The sequence below is a fragment of the Plasmodium malariae genome (genome assembly GCF_900090045.1).
Source record: "Plasmodium malariae genome assembly, chromosome: 4".
Classification (NCBI taxonomy): Eukaryota; Apicomplexa; class Aconoidasida; order Haemosporida; family Plasmodiidae; genus Plasmodium; species Plasmodium malariae.
In genome coordinates, this window is record NC_041778.1 from 404,939 (window position 1) to 426,172 (window position 21,234).

The window sequence follows — 21,234 nt, forward strand, 5'->3', positions numbered from 1 at the left end:
TTTTTTTTTTTTTTATTTTTTTTTTTTTTTTTTTGTCAACTGCATACTTTTATGGAAAATTGCTTAAAGCATTGTGTATATGTGCACATATATATTCAGCCATTCACTTTGAGCCCATATCCTTTCATGTGTCATGTGTGCATTAACAATTGTATATATATATATATATATATATATATATATATATATTACATATACGCATATATTATATGTATATACAATTTGACTGTTACATTAGTAGCGCACATACGTTTATGTGCACTTGTTTTGAATATGCAGATGGGTGTGTATACGATGCCCCCATACCCTTTTTCTTTTACTATGTTTACATTCCTTTTTTAACGAGGCCTTGTATAGCCCCCCCCCCGTGAATGCACTTTAATTATTTATGAATATTAGCCTAGGCCCAATTTCTCTTTGTTATGTTTTATGTTTATATTCTAACTTAAATTTTGAAATTTTGAAAAACCGATATTTTGGCATTTTATAAAACGGGTATTTTAGTATTTTGGTATTTTGGTATTTTGGTATTTTAGTATTTTGGTATTTTGGTATTTTAGTATTTTGGTATTTTGGTATTTTGGTATTTTAGTATTTTGGTATTTTGGTATTTTGGTATATTGACATGTTGACATTTCCCAATTTTGAAAAAAGGATTTTTCTTTTTTTTTTTTTTTATAAAAAGGAGATCGAATATAATTTTTAATAAAGTTAAAACATAATCAAGCATTTAACAAAAACAAGAGGCGAGTAAAGCCAAAAGAATAAAACCGAAAAAATGAAGTAAAAAAAAACAGAAGCAAAAAAAAGGAAATAAAAATAATGAGGTAAAAATAAAGGAAACAAAAAGGTAGGAAAATGATGTGAAAAGGTAAAATTGTGGAACATTATAAGAACAAGGAAAATATCCAGAATAATACCTTATGGTGATACAGGAAAGACGAAATGGTATAACTCTTAAACGGGATATAAAAGAATACTTTTAACTCTTTCTAAAATAAGATCATATCTCCTAAGAAACTTCAACCATCTATTTTTTACTTATGCATTTTCGACGCATGAGCAAAGGGAAGCACGTATACATGTACAAACACACTGCATATTACATACATGCATAAATGCATATATGTGCATATATATACACGCGTATATACGTATATATGTACGTACATACCCCCACCACCCACACACATATAAGTATATACACTTCTCTACACATTCACTTATTCCTTTAGCTCCTTCAAGAGTGTCCTTTTTTGGAGGGCACTGGTAAAACGTACAAAGCGCCGATAGTGTCTATACCTAAAATTTTCATATCATTTTTTTTCCTTTTTTTATTCTTGTTGGACTTGTTCTTCGATAGAAGATCCTCCTCTTCCGGTTCCTGGTAGAACTGCGCTAAGCAGATGTTGTACTCTCCTGCTTTGCTTATCTGTAGAAGGGGAAAAGTATACTGTGTGTAATTAGCATTGCGTGCAGTGTAGTTAGTAGTTAGTAGTGTGGTGTGCGCAGTGCATAGTGTAGAATCGTTCTTTTGACTTCTCTTCCTTTTGCTTCCTCCATTTTTATGTCCTTTTGACCTTAATATTCTCCAGCAGAATTTCATTGTGCAAAAGCTTTGTTAGAACAGGCTCCGCCAGTATTTCACTCGACTCCGTTATGTTTTTTTCAATGCTCATTGGACTATAATTAACAAAAAATAGAAAAAATTAGAAAAAAATGAAATATATGTATATATGTATATATATATATATATATATATATATATATATATATATATATAAGAAGATATGTTGTAATTATTTGCAAACGTGAAAAATCAACTATCGTATCAATTGGAATGAGAAACATATAAAAACTATTTCGGTTTAATTACGAGCATGATGAGCCCTGGTTAACAACAAGCAGCTGTAGACACTCATGCAAATTGTATCCCTGAGAGAAAAAGGTGAGAACGTGTCATATGTAAAACTGCGTACGTGCATGTACATTATTCACATGCATATGTATATATATATATATATATATATATGTATACACACATGTTTATATATGTATGTATGTATGCACGTAGCTGCAATATGCCGAGAAGCTCATATGTAGTCAAAAAAAGGAAACGTTATTGCATACTCTTATTGTGATGAACTGAGGGGTTCCTTCGTGCTCATTCTACAAAAGAATTTATAATTGTCAGTCGTAAGTATATACCCACACAGAGAAGTGTACACATGTTTATATGGATGTACAAATATAAATATATATGTATGCCATTCACTAGTGCTCATCTTAGAAGGATAATTTAAAAATTGATTTTTTTTTTTTTTTTTTTTTTTTTCATAATTGTTGGTATTCCGTAATATTAGTAAGACATACCGATACAAAGATGGAGTATTTTTTATTTCGTTCTGGTTCTGCTATAGCACAGTGATGAAAATCCTATTTTAAAAAAAAAAAAAAAAAAAAAAAAAACAGCAAATTTTAACTCATCGTTATATATTAAACATGACAACAAAAAATGATAGATACGTTGAAGCGGTCTAACCGTTCTGCATGTGGCATTGTGGACATCCACAAAAGGTTCGCACATTTTCTTAATTTCGTTTCCTCTCTGCTCTAATTTCTGTGATATTTAACAAAGAAAAGAGTGCACATATGTATATGCATATATACATATATACCCATGCACACACTTATACATACATATATATGCACATATACCAACATACACACATACATACATATATATGCACATATACCCACATACACACACTCATACATACATATATACCAATACACTTATATACTTTCTTCCTTTTTGCGCCTATATATAACGCCGTTATCATTTTAATCTCTTACGTAGCACTGAGTTGGATGAGAGGGCTTGTTATAGCACGTTTCCCTATTGCAGTCTAAAAGGAAAAATTTTCAAAAACAAAATGGCATATATCAGACTATATGAGTGCACACATACGTACTTGTACGGAAGTACGTATGTGTGCAGGTATGCGTGTACGTATGCAAAAATACATATATGTGTTTGCATGTATATATGTCTACTCACCAACAGGACAATGCAAACGACCCCCTTTTTTCCCTTCAGCTCCTAAGCGGAATTAAAAAAAAAAAAAAAAAAAAAAAAAAATGTGCACATCGATAAATAGGAAAGGTGCATTTTTTCTTCTTCTCTTCTTTATTTTTCTTCTTCTCTTCTTTATTTTTCTTCTTCACTTCTTTATTTTTCTTCTTCTCTTCTTTATTTTTCTTCTCTTCTTTATTTCTTACTACCTGTTGCGTCTCTTTTGAGAATCTTCTCCTCTTCTGAATTCTGATAAAATTAAAATTGAAAAAGAAAAAAAGTTTAGCATTTTGTAGGTATACATTCATTCGTACGCGCAAAGGTACACACGTATACATGTATAAGTGAGCAAGGTAAGAAGGATGCACTCATAAATGTATCATTTTATATGTGTACGTATATGCATGTATTCGTGTGTATATAAGTGCATTGCTTCTTACATCGTATTTTGTTAAATTCGAGAATTTCATCATTCCGTAACCTATAAACACAGAAAGAAGTAGATGAAATAAGGTAAATCGAAATAGAACGGAATGGAACATAATAGAACAAAGTGAAACACAATAGAACAGAGCAGAACCAAACAAACAGTAACACCCAGGTACAAAACCTCTTTTCTGCAATGCATATGCTGTGTTTCTCACCCTTTTCGTTCATGTATTTTTGAAGGGCAACATCCGAAGAATGTTTTAGCTTTTTCAAGTCATCGTTGATCTACAAAAGGTACATTCATAAATACATACATATATACCTGAGTACAATTAATACATACATATATACATACATGCATACTTACATATGTACGTAAATCCATACGTACACACATACGCACATAAATACACATACAAGCGTGCCACCACGCATGGCATACATAAATGTACGTTCATATTATTTTCATTCCATCTCTGTGAAGTTAAACGTGTGTAGTTTCCCCCTTACCTTCATCAATCGGATGGTCAGAATTTCAACAGATTTTTGAATGACCTCATTGTATATTTTGTATTCATTTATTCTCCCCATAGCCTCGAATTTTAGCCTCAGTTCTTTCTGAAACGTAATGGAAAAATGTGTTTAACGGTGTATGTTCACGAGTACATAGTCAGCACGCTCATATAATATGTAGGATCATATAATACGCATTCTCTCATAGCACGCACAACCACTTAATGCACATTAGCCCATTTATGCATATCGTTTCATATCCTTTTTTCCCTACATTTTTCAAATCTTTATGTCGATTCAATTTGTCGTTTAGACCACGGAGGATTCCGTTAATACTCGACAAACTTTTGTGCATCTTTTTGTCTATAGTAAACATATGGGATTCATCATATGTTTTATTTTTTTCCTTTGAGGGATTCCAGACTTTCTCATTGTTCTGTTTAAGTAAAAATGAAGGAAAAGAATAAAAATGTGTGATCTCAAAAAAATATAAAAAAATAAAATAAAGTCATTTACACAATTAATATTATATATACTCATAATGTCAAAATTTGTAATGCACTTTTTATATGCACATGTTCATAATATTCCCAATTCGGTCAATGAGTATTTAATTTCTAATTATTGTATCACTATATCGTTATATCACTATATCGTTATATCACTATATCGTTATATCACTATATCGTTATATCACTATATCGTTATATCACTATATCGTTATATCACTATATCGTTATATCACTATAACGTTATATCACTATATCGTTATATCACTATAACGTTATATCATTATATCGCTATATCACTATATCGTTATATCACTATATCGTTATATCACTATATCATTATATAGCTATATCATTATGATATAATTTAAAAAAAAAAAAAAAAAAAAACTTGCCTGATAATTCGCAGGTACAAGTGGGTGCAGTGTTTCCTCCTGAAGCTTTCCTTTCTTCTTATAAGCTATATTCATTTGACTGTACTTTTGTGCATCTTCCTCCTTTTCTCTTTCACCATTTATATATACATTGGTACCTTTTCCGTCTACCTTTTCATCATTTTGCTTCTTATCTTTGCTCATTTCTTCAGTACTTTCGTTTTGTTCACCTTCTTCCTTTTCCTCCATTTCTTCCATTTCCTTTTCTTCTTCAATATCGTTCATTCTTTCATTAACATCGTTGTTATCTTTTTTTTTTTCCTTTTTTTTTAATTTTCCTTCCTCCTCTTTTTCTTCGTCCTCCTTTTCTTCGTTCCCCTCCTTCTCTTCGTCCTCCTCCTTCTCTTCGTCCTCCTCCTTCTCTTCATCCTCTTCCATCTCTTTATCGACACCGTTTGCTTTATCGACACCGTTTGCTTTATCGACATCGTTTGCTTTATCTTTCTTTTGTACCTGCCCTTCATTCAATTTCTCTTCTTCATCTTTATTATTATTAACTTGCTCTACATCCTTCTTGTTTCCATCCTCTTTATTCTTCCCCTGGTCTTTTTCGTTGTTCTTCTTCCCCTCACCCTTATTATTACTACTCCCCTTATTTACCTCCTCTACCTTTTCTCTATTTTGTTCTTTACCTTTATCGTTGCTTTGCTCTTTACCCTTATCGTTGCTTTGCTCTTTACCCTTATCGTTGCTTTGCTCTTTACCCTTATCGTTGCTTTGCTCTTTACCCTTATCGTTGCTTTGCTCTTTACCCTTATCGTTGCTTTGCTCTTTACCCTTATCGTTGCTTTGCTCTTTACCCTTATCGTTGCTTTGCTCTTTACCCTTATCGTTGCTTTGCTCTTTACCCTTATCGTTGCTTTGCTCTTTATCCTCATCGCTGCTTTTATTTTTGACCTTTCCCTTCTGCTCTTCATCATCTTCATCGTATTCATCCTCAATCTCTCCGTCTAAATTTTCCTCTACATCATCTTTTTCATCATCCGAGTCTTTCTCCTCTTCCTCTATGTCTACGTTATCCTCATCGTTGTTTTCATATTCCTCTTTTTGTTCACCCTTGTTTGCTTCGTTTGTTTTTTCGGTGCCACTTCCGCCGCCGCTTCCTCCATTTTTTTCTTCCTTTATCTTTTCCTTTTTCTTTGATTTCTCTTTCTCTTTATTATCTTCTCTTTTTTCTTTTTCGTTTCCTTGGAGTACATTTGCTTTTAATTCTTTCAACATCTGGGCAGAGGCCTTACTACTACTTTCGACATGACCGGGGTCAGCTTTTCCCTCTTCATTTTTCCCGCCATTACTACTGTTACTGTTACTACTACTGTTACTGTTACTACTACTGCTATTGTTACTACTACTGCTATTGTTACTACTACTGTTATTGTTACTACTACTGCTATTGTTACTACTACTGCTATTGTTACTACTACTGCTACTGTTGTTAATATTACTGCTCCCCTTTTCGTCTTTTCCTTTTTCACTGTTATCTTTTCCCTGCACCAGATTCTGAACAATCCCCCCTTCCGATGAGGTATCCAGGTCTTTGTTCTCTACCCTTATACAACTATTGATTGTACAATTTTCAAGGAAGCTAACATTCTCCTTTATATCGGATGGTACATCTTTGATTGTATTATGATTTTTTATATTCCTCTTTTTATTGTTATCATTATTATTAACAAAATAATGACCATCCCTTGCTGCATGTACGAAAGTCAAGTTTTGTAAATTTTCATCTCCTTTTCCCTTACCTATCTGAGAATAGTGGGAAGTATAAATACTTGTTGAATCTGTGTATTCTTTAACAAAAAAAAAAAAAAAAAAAAAAGTGTATGGGTATGCGTATATGTGTGTGTGTAAATACTGCTACTGAAGGAGGGGTATATTAAATATTTCTGATAAGGTTAGAGTGATGACAAACTAGTAGCTACATAGCCAGAAAGGAAATCATTGATAGATTTAAGAATATAATTACAATGTCGTTATTTCGTTTGAAAGAAGAGTACAACAATAGTTTTACAACTTCAAACATTAACACACATCAACAAATAATGTAATAACCCTTTTTACCATTTTCTTCCATTTCATCTTTTTTAAGTCATACCTTTGTTTCTTAAAAGTCCTTTTGTACTTATCACCAAAAATAATAAGAAAAAAAAAGAATGCATTTTTTTTAAAACTCAACAAATATACACATTTAGAGAATCATCCCCTCGAAAAAAATATATATATATATATACATGCACACACACACCTAAATATATATATATATATATATATATATATATATATATGCACACATATGTGTTAAAAATAAACACTCAAAACAAATGCCACGTTTCACAAGTTTGCACTAATAACTACACTTCGTATATACATGGTCAATTTTTTATTTTTTTTTATTTTTTATAAAAAGAGTCATATTTATTTCATCAACAGCAAATATGTGCATTTTATTATATCAGAACAAATAAGAACAAAACTGAACAAAACAGAACAAATTGGATAATGTAGGAAAAAATTTGGTTATATCGATAAAATTGGATCATATCAAATCTTCATTTTAAAATTTTTATAACGTAACTCAAATCTATCAACTGGGAAAAACATTAAAAAAAAAAAAAAAAAAATAGCACACTTGTCAAAAAGGAAAACTCTGAGGGGAGGGGGGAAAGGAGCACGTTCACCTCTTCCGTTGGCGAGTGAGAACGGACAAGTGTACGTTTAAGTATATATATACATATGTGTTATTGCATATCCATAGTTACATATGTATACTTATACATTTTTACAGATGTATGCGTACTGTACTTATGTTCCTACTTGTTTAAGTAAATGTGTACCTATTTATATGCCCATTTATACATCTATTCGTAAACTCTTTTGTATGTTTGTATACATTCAAAATAAAATTAAATCTAACAATTAACAGAACAAAGATCTTAATTTTTAATTTTTGGGGTGCAAGGTATACATGGATATAAAAAAAATAATAAAAAGAAAATTAAAAATTAAAAGAAAAAAAAAAAAAAAATTGTTACTACAAATTTCAGTAAACCTGGGAAAAAACATCACACATGCAACGAATATAAAAAAAAAAGGTGCACTCCATATGTATATGCATATACATACATGCAACATGCATAACATATATGTATATATATACATATATATATATACAACACACGTAAGTGCATTTACGCAAAAAAGTTCAGTAAAACAGAGTTATAATGGTTAAAGCTAAGAGCGAGGTAAAAAAAAAAAAAAAAAAAAAGAAAAAAAAAAAAAAAAAAAAAAAAAGGTGGTAAGGAGGTGTTAATTCAAAAGGCAAATAAAAGGAATAAAAAAATTCTATGCATTTATAGTGCATAATGTATTTACTACTCATACATGTATATATATGGGTATACATACATGTCCTATTATTCATATGTTTATATGAGTATATTACACATACACGATACACATACTTTTATGTATGCATTTACTCGTGTGTACACTGGTTTTCATGCAAAAATACCAGATGAAACTGGATCAAAAATGGAAATATTTTAAATAAACAGCCAACAGTTGTATTCATGTAGGGATATAAAAAATTAGGCATAAAGAAATTAAAGGGGTAAAGGCCTATATGGGGAGGAAGTGGAAAAATGACGAATTGCAAAAAAGGGACGAAATGGATTATCAGCGAAATAATGAAAAGTATAATGAGAAAAAAAAAAAAAAAAAAAAAAAGTAAACAAACAAACAAACATATTAATCATTAAATAATAACATTGAAAAAAACAGGAAGGTATTAAAAAAAAAAATTAGCATATTATTATATTAGCATATTATTATATTAGCATATTATCATATTAGCATATTATCATATTAGCATAATATCATATTAGCATATTATCATATTAGCACATTTTTATATTAACATATGAACATAATATCACATGAACATAATATCACATGAACATATTATCACATGAACATAATAGCACATGAACATATGATCACATGAACATATGATCACATGAACATATGATCACATGAGCATATGATCACATGAGCATATGATCACATTAGCATATTAACAAACTAATAAATTAAACAAATTAACAAAATAACAAATTAAAAAAATTAAACATATGAATAAAAAATTTTATAAAGAATTGAAGATTTATAAAGCAATGAAGGCGGATCGAAACAATTAGCAATGGGAAGGCCTAAATTGGAACCATACAACATGAGTGGACAGATATTCACGTGCACACAAATACATGCACATATGTAGATACGCCCATATGTAGATACGCACATATGTAGATACGCACATACATGTATACCCCCACACACAAACACACACACACGTGGAATCACAAATTGCCCCCACAGGAATACCGAAACACCAAGTAACCGACCATCTGCCATTTCCACCAACTTATTTGTTTGGAACACACCACTAGAAATGTAAATAACGCATGTACATTTTTGTAAATGTATGTATATATATATTATATATGTACATGCGCACGCATGTTCGTCCCCACTATCAACAGCCCAGTGTTCCACCCTAATTGTTCAAAGGTACACACGAAAAACCAGACAAGGCATTCTTTGATATCAGATAATTAATAAAGCCTTCCAAATTATACTTATGACTTTTCCACACAATAAATCTCTTCCTTTCTGAAAGCATAGAATTTACTTTTTCCTGTACACGTTCTTGTACATCGTCTAAAGGTATATCTACATTTTCAATTATATCAGAATGTTTGATTACTTCGATTTTTGTAATTTTCAAATCCTTCACAAATATATCACTTATATAATTAGGTATCTTGTTGTGATTACATGTAGCACCAATGGTTATGGAAAAGGTTGGGGTACTTCCTATTAAAAATGCATAAGTACTGATAGGGCAGAAATTTGTTCCAATACATAATTTTAAAAATAATGGACCAATTATATGCTTAAAATGACCTTCTAAATTTAAATAATATTTCCCCTTATCATAAAAAAAATTTAAATTTTCGACATTTATTGAACTTATTCCTTGTAAAAATAAGAGAGTTGCATGATAGAATGTTTTCTCTTCATGATATATACGTCCTACATTATAACATGGTTCTTTAGCAAGATATTTCTTCGTTCTACACTTACCTATGCTGTTTGGTATTAACGCATAAAAATTCGATGATTTGAAAAATGTATTCAATGTTTTATTCACTGACTGCATATCGAATCTAAGTACCTTTTCTTTTTCGAAAAAGGTCATTATAGATATTATAAATATACAAATAAACAAAATGGTGTGAATGAATATGAACAATTTTGTCATTACATCTCCTCCTCCTGCTCCTCCACTTCCTTTCTTTTTCCTTTTCCTCTTTTCCAATTGGAATAACAGAATTGATTTAATCGGTATGATGTTCTTTAAACAACTCCTTTGCTCGTTTTTTGTTGTCGACATTCCGTCCTCTGTCCGTAGCTGTTGCTTCTGCTCCTTCTCGGGGGGTATTGACTGGGATTGCAATTTAGCTTCATCATCACGATCGCGGTTCCGCTTAGAATGCGTGCGGCTCGAATCCCGTGGGGGGCCAGCACCGCTTTCCACCTTTTGATCTCTTTCCACATAGGACAAAGCATCCCCTTCCCTTCCCTCGTTCTGACTGCACAACAAAGCACTATTATTAACGAAACACTCATTAGCCTCGTTGTTCCTACTTGTATTATGTGTCAAATGCCGCTTGGAATTATTAGTTTCCATAAAGTTTAACTCATTCATTTCTTCATTGTCTATTCGAGTGTTTTGATAACCTATAAAGTATAAATCGTTATCATCCATTTGGTGTACTGTTTGAACAGTATCTGTATGTTCCTTTCTGGATGAATTCCTTTCACTACCACTGTTACTATTATTGTTATTGTTACTGTTATTATTATTATTATTATTACAATTACTGCTACTATTGTAGTAGTAATTCTTCACTTTAAATATGAAACCAAAAAAGTAGGAATATATTGGGACTTGCCAATTCTCCTGTTTCTGAATATTCAAATCTACTATTTCACTATGTCTGTTTTTTTCAAATAACAAAATTCTTTTCTTGGTTTTATCCAATTTGTTTATATACAATTTCCACTGCCTTACATAAATATTTATAGAAAAGCAAATCAAACCATATATAACAAATAATAAAAATTTACAAAATTTTACCTTATTACTACTATATAATATTTGTATATTCAAATTATGAGTATGCTTCACTATTTGATAAAATGTTAATAATGCGATAGAAATAATTTCCCCTAAAGAGAGATGAAGAACTAATGAACATATATAGGAAAAAAAAACAGATAAACAAAAATAAAGGTTCAAAATTTTACAATATATAAAACTAGTATTTATATCTTCACTTTTACTACTTGATATGGTACTATTATTTGGAGAAGATAAATCATCTGATGTATTGGATAGTTTATCATTCTTTTCTATTTCTTTTTTTATATATAAATAATTATATCTTTCTGATACAGTCATTTTTTGATTATCTCCAATTTCCGGATCAAATACTAACTCATCATTTAAAGCACATACTTTTTTATACCATAGTGAAAAATTAACATAATATAAATTCATAAACAAAACACTTAAAAAAAAGGAAATGGCAATAATTAATGGAAATATAAATGGAAACATAATAAAAAATGGATATATATACTGCCTATTTATTTTTAATTTTAATATATTTAACATATCTATAAAATCTATTAATATTCCTTCTATGTTAAAATTAAAGTAGCTTAGATATATGTATATTCCTACCATACTACATTCGACAACTGTTATCAAATATATACATAAACATAAATATAAAAATAAAAATAATCCATAACTTAATTTTATTATATTTAATGGACTTTTTTGACAATTCGTTTTCAATAAAGAATTAAATTTTTTTTTTTTTAAATAAATATACGCATCATTATTTTTCATTATTTTATAAAAATGACTTATATTACTTAATGTTTGTAATTTGTTATAACATAATAACTGCTTCTCATACTTTTCGTGCTCTAGATTATTCTTATCGTTAATGTGTGTAAATATGTTTGTCTTTCCCTTTCTGCCATCTGCGCCTCCTCCCTCCTCCTCACTTCTCTTCCTCCTTCCACTGCCTGAGTTTCCTTTATATGAAGCTTCCTTATCGTTCCTCTTTTGTCCACTACTACCTGAAATTCCCTTTCTCGCTTCTTCCTTATCGTTGCTCCCTTTACCATTACCCATGCTACTCTTCCCTATGGTCTCCGCATCTTTACTTACCCTCTTTCCCTTCCCTTTGCTTCTTCCTCTACTTCCATCCTCACTAGGGGAAGTTCCCTCTTCCTTCTTCCTTTGGACTTGGTTTTCCTCTTCCCCTGCACCGTTGTAGCTACACAACATATCATCGATCCCACTTTGCATCCTATTTCTAGCCAGCTTATTACTGTCATTCTCTGTATTACATATGGTCGAATTGGGGCTATTATCATCGCCCATTTTTTCCGACGGACGAGAATAAATTTTTATATTTCCTTTTTTAAAAATTCTAATTTTAACAGATGTCAATGTTAATAAAAAAAAAGATGATATTGTTGACAAAACACAATAATTTAAAAAATGATAAGCTCCAATTAATATTCTTGCTTCTAACAAATATAAATTTAATGAAGAAACAATAAATAATGATATTAAAACATCTACAAATTGAAACCTTGAAATTGAACTTAAAATACTAAATTTTTTTAAAATATATTGTTCATTCTCATTTATTGTATTAATAAAAAATATATCCTCTTCATCTTCTTCCTTTTCTTCTTCTTCATGTTTTAAACTTAAATTATATAATTTAAAAAAACTATAAAAATTATCACTAACCATAATAAACTTTAGTATTGGTATTATTATTGAAAAAAATAGCAGTAATGCCATATTGAAATAACTCCCATTCGTAAACAGTAGCCATATGGATTCCAGAATTGAATTTTCGTACACCATTGTGTTGTCACTTATTATACCTTCAAAAAGGAAACAAAGCATTTTTTAAAATAATATTAGCAGGAGTAATTCACAACATGATGCAAGGGGGGCGTGCATGTTTACACACGCACGCATGTACATACGTGTACGGATGTAATATGCGATATGCACGTATACATGTATGTATGTGTATATATTTGTGCAACTTCAACGCTTTTTCTGCACTCTGTCCACTCAACACACTCTGCGCATATTTCTATGTAAATATGGACTATTTGGTAATGTGCAGGGAATGTTTTTTCCCCTATTTCTTTCCTTTTTTGCCTACTTCCATGGAAAACGATTTTCACTGCCGGATTGATGATCCCATTGATGAAAAAATAATACGAAATATAAAATAAAATAAACGATAAAAACAAAAAGTTGTTAATTATAAAAATTTTCGTCTTTCTTGAAATGCTCAATTTACGCACAATGAAATCTTTACACATACTATACGTACTGTTTAAAAACACCATCATTCTGAATTGTTCATAATAAAAGGTTCAATGATATTTATAACTATTTCAAAATAAAATAATATAACATTATTTCTTTCTATACAATTTATTTTATATTTCATTTTAATCATAAGAAATTTCATTTAATTTTATAATATCACTGCTTTGTATGTTTAATAAAACAAAAAAGCAGAACTACATCATTTCAATCTATATATGAATATATATAAAATAAAGCAGTAAAAAAAAAAAAAAAAAAAAAAAAAAATGGCTTTTTTTTTTTGTACGCTTAATTTGATGGAAAATATAATTCACAACTTGTTAATTACATAATTAAAAAAATAGGTTAATAAGAAAAAAAAAAAAAGAGTGATGAGGAAAAAGGGCAAAAAGAATCAATGAACATGGGGATTAACAGATCAACTAATAAACGGATGAACTAACGAACATTTTATGGATTAATGAGATATATATATTCTAAAAGTAAAAAAAAATTAACACAAACGTCAAAATTAATTTGTACAATGTACAAGCATAAATATAAACATATATAAAAAATATATATATATTTGTATATATATGTATATTTGTATATATATATATATATATATATATTTGTATATATATGTATATTTGTATATATATGTATATTTGTATATATGTTTATATGAATATTTGTATATATGAATATTTGTAAATTTGTAAATTTATGTAGGTATAAATGAACGTATATATTTATGAACGTACGGAAAGCAAACGAAGTTCAAAAAAAAAAAATCCCAAATCAAAAAACAGCATCGGAACAAAATTAATTTGAATTGGGTAAAACTATACTTAATTTAAAAATGTTAAATATGTACATAAATTTGATAGTACGGAAAAATTAAAAATAAAAATGAAAAGTAGAAAACAAAAAAAAAGAGATAAAAATGGATAAAAAGCATTTAAAAAAAAAAAAAAAAAAAAAAAAAAAAAGGGCGAATAGTACTATATAATTTTATAAAATATAATAATTCATATAGGGTAAATATATAGAAGGTGGTATAAGAAAAATGTACATTATATTGAGTACATATTATTATTTTTATATATAATATATATTTATATATATATAAAATTATACATATATATTTATATATATAAATATTTATACATATATTTTTATACATATATTTTTATACATATATTTTTATACATATATATTTGTACATATATATTTGTACATATATATTTGTACACCATTATGTTATATTTATTTTATATACATAATTATCTACATTTGTACAATGTTATACACACTTACGTACACGATTACAAAAGGAGCGACTAACACACGAACAAAAATATAGTATAAAAAAAAAAATTAAACATGTATGTATTTGTATATACATATATATATAACTATATACTACAAAGATACGTGTAATTTACAGCATTACTAAATTAATAGTTTTACCTCTAATTAATGGCCCTTTAGAAAAATTGTGTAACACAAATATGTTATTCATGTATTTAAATATATACATATAAATTAGAAGGGAGAATTATTATTTTTTTTTTTTTTTCAAAAATAAGGAAGAAAATTGTACTTTTATTGAATGTTGAGAAATTTTAGCCATTTGAATGAAAAAAAAAAAAAAAAGATCTAAGGAGAAAATTATACATAATTCGATACTTTCTTTTTATTACCCTAAAAATATTATATTTCAACAAACCTGAAATTAAATATGACTTAACTATGTTCAGTAAAAAACTCGATAAAAAAAAAAAAAAAAAAAAAGTGAAAGAAAAAGTAAAAGTATAAATGAAAAAGAAAAAAATAGACCACCTAAAAATATATATATAGAAATGGTGACCATATATTTTTATCCCCTACTTCATTTTATATTGCATTTTCTTAATTTTTTACATTATACCATTTTTGGAAATATGACGTTGTAACAATTTATAATAATGAAATGGTATCACTTGAGAGGAAGGGTTTACATTTAAACATCTTGCCATTTTAAAAAATAACAATTTATTATGCACACGTAAATGTTTAATGTAGAGCAAAGTACATTATACAGTTGTGTATATATATACATATTTATACGGGACGGTCATGTAGACTAGGAATATTTAATGTTATAGAATGGAAATAATTTCTTCCATAAAGCGGTGTAGTCATTGTCAAATGTGCTAGCAGATTTCCCCTCTCTGATGACAAATGTTTCAAGGGGGGGAAATGCATTACCATAAAAGCATATATTTATATACATGTACAAAGTGTAGATATAAAAACAGGATAAAAAAACTTCTAAGAGGTATTGTTTCCTAGTAATAAATGCTCAGTTCATTAGTGAAGAGGATAACCTTTACAAATATAATTTAATTTAGCATGTGCTTTTTTTCTTTTTTCTTTTATCGCTTTTCATTTGGACACATATGTACATATATATATATATATATATATATATCAACTCCCAGCCAGACATATGCAAAAACAACTCGAGTCATTGAAATTTGCTTGTTTTCTTTCAAATGTATAAATTTTAATTGTTTCTTTAATAATAGCACATATATATGAGACACGTTTTCACTATGACTTCCCTAGAAAATGAACGGAGAAGAAAATATTCTTAAAATTACAATTCGTTCTGCAGTTTTTTCGAATAAATATTTTATCTTTTTCTCGAATTAAGGTTTTTTTTTGTTTTTTTTTTTCTTTTTTTGTCACCAAGTTCTTTAACACGCAAATTAGATAAATATAAATATGTACATATAAATGTATATGTATATATATAAATATAAATTCATACTTATATTTATGAGAATCTGTAAATTTAACATTTTACGTTATTTTCCCTTTTTGCTTTTATTAATATAAAGCACCCATGCACACATGAGGAAAAAAAAAAAAAAATTCTTGCCAGTTCAGAAGAAAAGAAAGAAAGAAAAAAAATTATATGCTTATCACTATTTTTTAAAGGTATAAAAGCTAGTCAAATAATAAAAAAAAAAAAAAATAGAAAAAATAACATTGCGTATTCATAAAAAAAAATATATATATATATATATATATATATACACACATAAATTTACTTATACCCACACATATACGTATATTTAATATATCTATATTAACATTTATATTTTCTCAGTTCCATTTGCACACAGAAATAATCTAAACCTTTTACAACAGACAAAAAAAAAAAAAAAGCTTCTTAAAAAAAAAAAATGTGTACCTTTATACCTACCTTTCTGTTTTAAAAAATCATAAATAATAATTAAAAACGTGTGTATATACATATATAATATATGCGATATACCTACATATTTATACACATACTTATGTATATAAATATATGTATATTTTACACATACGCAACTTTTGAGGAAAAATAGACAGTTTCTACACTTCTCAACATTTTTGCATTTAATAAATTAAAAATTTTATTCGAATTTTTATTCTCAGAAGGGTTACATTGTAAATGAAATCCCTCTGAAACGTCTTTATTTTCTTCTTTTTCTTCAGTTTGTCTGTCTATATCTTTCTGTCTCTCTGTCTCTCTTTCTCTCTCTTATTTTTTTTATTTTTTTATTTTAATTTTTTTTTTTTTTTTTGCTTAATAATTTATACTCTCAGAGTAATACAGCATGAATGATTCATATAAAATTCGCGACTTGAATAAATTTCGATTGAGCGAAGAAAGAATAATTGAAAAATTCACAAGAGATCGAAATGAAATACTCCTGAATGAATCTCCTGATACACACCTACCCGTGGAGGTTGAGAGGAATAGAGAACCACATCGTTCGAGTGATGAATGTTTACCTTTAATGAACATTGTGAAAACCGGATGTGATAATCATCGTGGTAATGAACATTTATATATATTGCTTTTTTTTCTTTTTTTATATTTGACTTCTCTCATAACTGTAAATTATTAATACAGGGAGTAAAAGTGAAATTGTTATAAGAATATTCGCACGTTTATGATATGTGCGTATATCATTTGTGTTATATATGCATGTACGTATGTATGTATCTACGTATGTGTGTATATACCTGCGTATGTGTGTATGTACCTGCGTATGTGTGTATGTGCCTGCGTATGTGTGTATGTGCCTGCGTATGTGTGTATGTGTCTGCGTATGTGTGTATGTGTCTGCGTATGTGTGTATGTGCCTGCGTATGTGTGTATGTACCTGCGTATGTGTGTATGTGTCTGCGTATGTGTGTATGTGTCTGCGTATGTGTGTATGTACCTGCGTATGTATCTACTTAAATTTGTTTTTTCTTTTTTTCTTTTTTTCTTTGCGTACACCTTCAAACACGCGAGACAACGCGTTTCAAATGAAGTAATTTTTTTTTCCTCTCAGAAGAAAATGACATATCCACATCCACAAAAGATTTTTTTGTTGAAAGCTTATTATACAAAATAAGGAATTTAGAGAATGAAAAAAAATACTTACTAAAATTCTTAGAAAAAAAAAAAAAGAGAGAGATTGAGTACAAAAAGGCGTTGGAAGCTCAGGTACACTATGAGACAGTGTAAAAAAAAAAAAAAAAAACTAACAAATGCTTAGTTCATGCAGAGAAAAAACCAACAAATGTTCGGTTCATAAAAAAAAAAAAAAAATGTACTAAATGATTAGTATAATAAAAAAGTGAACTAAAAGAAACACTATTCCAATTCGAATATATACAATTTTGTAGGCAGCATTTGTCAACTCAGAGAGTAAAAAATATAAATTTTATGAAGACGAATGGTTGCACATGAAATCCCTCGAATATTTCTTCATGTAAGTATATAAAATAAAAACGAAAAAAGAACAAAGGCTAAGTAAATTAATTTCCCATTAATTTCTTAACCTATCAGTATAAATTCTTGTACAACAGGTATATTATTGTGGCACACGTAGATTATGGAGTAGCAATAATATTACAATTATCATTATTATTATTTTTTTTATTTTATTATTTTTTATTTTTTATTTTTTATTTTTTATTTTTTATTTTTTATTTATTATTTATTATTTATTATTTGTTATTTTTTTTTTTATTATTTATTATTATTTTTTTTTTTTTTTCATTTTCCTTCCCCTGTTGCTTATTCTTTTTTTTATTCTTAAGAAATTCTGGAGAAGAGCCCTTGAGACATAAATTAGAATTATTTTATGAAGATACGAATTTATACGAAGTTAACAAAAAAAAAATATATAAAAAAAATTTAAATGTTCACTTCTTTCATTTTAGAATGAGAAAGTTTCCATTTTGTGTTTCTTCCAATTTGTGTAATCTTACACATACGTACTTGCACGCATACACACATATACACATATATATATATATATATATATATATATATATATGTACACCCCCCATACCCCGCGCAGAAACTGGGGAGTCTTACAGGAGTCCAAGAAATGTTCATAGAGACGCTAATAGAGGATCATAGAAATTTAATAAAAGAAAAACGTTCTATTTCAAAAAAGTATCATGAAGCAGTGGTATAATATATATATATTTTTTTTATTAGTAAAAAAAAAAAATTAAATTATACAATAAAACAAAATAAAAATGCATAAATTTGTGTGTTACATAGTATTGGTATGTTCTCCCTTTGAGTACTGTACCATTTACTAAATTATTTTTCACATATGTGCATGCACATATATATATATATATATATATATATATGTATATCTATATAGGATGCAAACTTTCAACTGTATCAACAAAACGAAATGCTCAAGGCTCAAAATATAAGCCTCTTAGAGAAAAGCAAAGACATAATAAACGAGGAACTAGTAATTATTAACTATATTTCTGGAAATTACAAAATCTCTACGTCCCTATTTTCCACTTAAAAAAATGCGAATTGGGTGTAACATTTATATATACGTACGTACATATATATACAACTGCATGTACGTATACTTACATATAGATATACATATAATCATTCTTTTTTTTCCCTTTTCCCTTTTTTCCTTAATTTTTGGCTTACTAGCAAAACAAATTGGAAGCGCTCAACTTGTCCCTTATATATGTTCAAAAGGAAAATCTTCATTTGAAAGGTTTCCACATATATATATATATATATATATATACATGTGTATGTGTGTACATTTGTGCACGGGTACATACATACATACACACGTATAAGTATATACCCACGAATACACCCATGTATACACACACACCCACTCGTACTTGTATTTTCCCCCTTATTCAGAAGTGCTTGACCAATATTCCAGGCTGATAACTAACATAAAGATTTGTCCGGCAGTAAATAAGAAATATGAGTTCATTGTTTAATACAATACACATGTACACACTGTGCGCATAAGTATATGCCGCTTATCTATTTAAACCTCATTAAAAGTTATACTAATTTTTTACCTGTTTCTCGTTTGTATTTGCTCTAACATCGTTGTGCTCTATTTTGCTTTTCTTCGCTTTGCTATATTATACTGTGCCATATTTTATTATTTTAATTTTGTTTCTTTTAGGCTAATTTTCTTGAGGAAGAACTGGACAAGTTTAAAACCTATTTGTTAATTTAATAATAAGACCGTAGATGATGACTAAATCCATTTGACCGTTTCTCAAGTGTAACACCACAGTGAAATTTACTTGTTGTAAATGTTTAATTAATTATTTATTTATAAATATTATAATTTTTAATGCTTATAAAAGAAAAAAAATAATAAAAAAAATAATAAAAAAAATAATAAAAAAAAAAAATAAAAAAAAAAAAAATAATAATAAAATAATAATAATAATAAAAGGAAGTATTTTATCCTTTGTTCTTTTTTCATTGTTTTTATTATCTCGACAAGTTCAATATTGCTATTCATTCACATTTATTTTTGCGCTCCCATACATCTCGTCTATTTTTCCTCTTCCCTCTTTTATGTAATTATTCATTTTTAATTTTCCTCAAAATTAACCCCTTCTAACGATACCTACATTTTATGCTTTATTCTTATCACAGTAGTACAAATGGCAAACATGCATGCACAGGAAAAGGCAGTTAAGAATTTTGTACATGATTAAGTGAATATACCTAACTATGCATAATTGTTCTATATTCTTATATCATGTTATTCCTTACTATATCATACTATGCAATAATATACCAACATGGTATATACATACATATAATGCACATATGTATGTTTGCGCTACCGCCCTTTTTAATTAATGTTTATTAGTGCGATACTGATCGTTTTGTATAGCTGTACCTTTTTATTTATGTTTTTATAACATTTTATGTTTGAACTATTTTACTTGATCGCTTATTCGTTATATGTGCATTTACATATACGTATATGCCTACATATACATAAGTATTTAAGTCTTTTTCCCGGCTATTTATGCCCTCATATTAATAATTATACTTTTACTGCCTATTCATTTGGTTTTTAAGTGCATACGAGCATATATATTCATATGTATGTATATACATATATTTACATTTGCACCTTTTTCTTTCATTCGCATTATGTGATACAATTTGACTCTTATTTTTACGAATTCGTAAAAACATTTATAAATACAAAAAGAAAAAAAAAAATTGCACTGCATCACATCATAGCATAATACATCAGATCCCATTTTGAAATATTGTACTCATGCAGCATGTATGAGTAAAACATATTGCGTGAGTTACATACTTTATTTCTCATAAGTGAAGCTCACCTATTTCTGCTACCCGAAAGAACAGCGAACATTCATCTACATAAAATTTCACACCTACTCAGTCCATATATT

The 21,234-nt window shown here is 28.4% G+C and overlaps 3 protein-coding genes across 3 annotated transcripts; 1 reads left to right on the forward strand and 2 right to left on the reverse strand.

Annotated features, from left to right (window-relative positions):
* Positions 1–1,240: 1,240 nt before the first annotated feature.
* Positions 1,241–7,043, reverse strand: RON6 (rhoptry neck protein 6, putative; the record flags this gene model as incomplete). The annotated part of the gene is made up of 15 exons (XM_029003169.1): positions 1,241–1,432; positions 1,581–1,683; positions 1,877–1,935; positions 2,131–2,169; positions 2,374–2,436; positions 2,543–2,620; positions 2,857–2,909; positions 3,062–3,103; positions 3,283–3,325; positions 3,517–3,557; positions 3,721–3,790; positions 4,016–4,123; positions 4,293–4,454; positions 4,941–6,745; positions 6,992–7,043. 15 exons carry the CDS (start codon positions 7,041–7,043, stop codon positions 1,241–1,243), a joined length of 2,910 nt encoding a protein of 969 aa, XP_028859629.1.
* A 2,476-nt stretch (positions 7,044–9,519) lies between these two features.
* Positions 9,520–13,490, reverse strand: PmUG01_04017500 (conserved Plasmodium protein, unknown function; the record flags this gene model as incomplete). The annotated part of the gene is made up of 2 exons (XM_029003170.1): positions 9,520–13,007; positions 13,298–13,490. The coding sequence occupies 2 exons, from the start codon at positions 13,488–13,490 to the stop codon at positions 9,520–9,522; spliced, it is 3,681 nt and encodes a 1,226-aa protein (XP_028859630.1).
* Positions 13,491–17,108: 3,618 nt separating this feature from the next.
* On the forward strand, positions 17,109–20,024 carry PmUG01_04017600 (conserved Plasmodium protein, unknown function; the record flags this gene model as incomplete). The annotated part of the gene is made up of 9 exons (XM_029003171.1): positions 17,109–17,328; positions 17,835–17,989; positions 18,172–18,257; positions 18,589–18,655; positions 18,852–18,965; positions 19,170–19,265; positions 19,469–19,535; positions 19,694–19,746; positions 19,971–20,024. 9 exons carry the CDS (start codon positions 17,109–17,111, stop codon positions 20,022–20,024), a joined length of 912 nt encoding a protein of 303 aa, XP_028859631.1.
* Between the last annotated feature and the right edge of the window lie 1,210 nt (positions 20,025–21,234).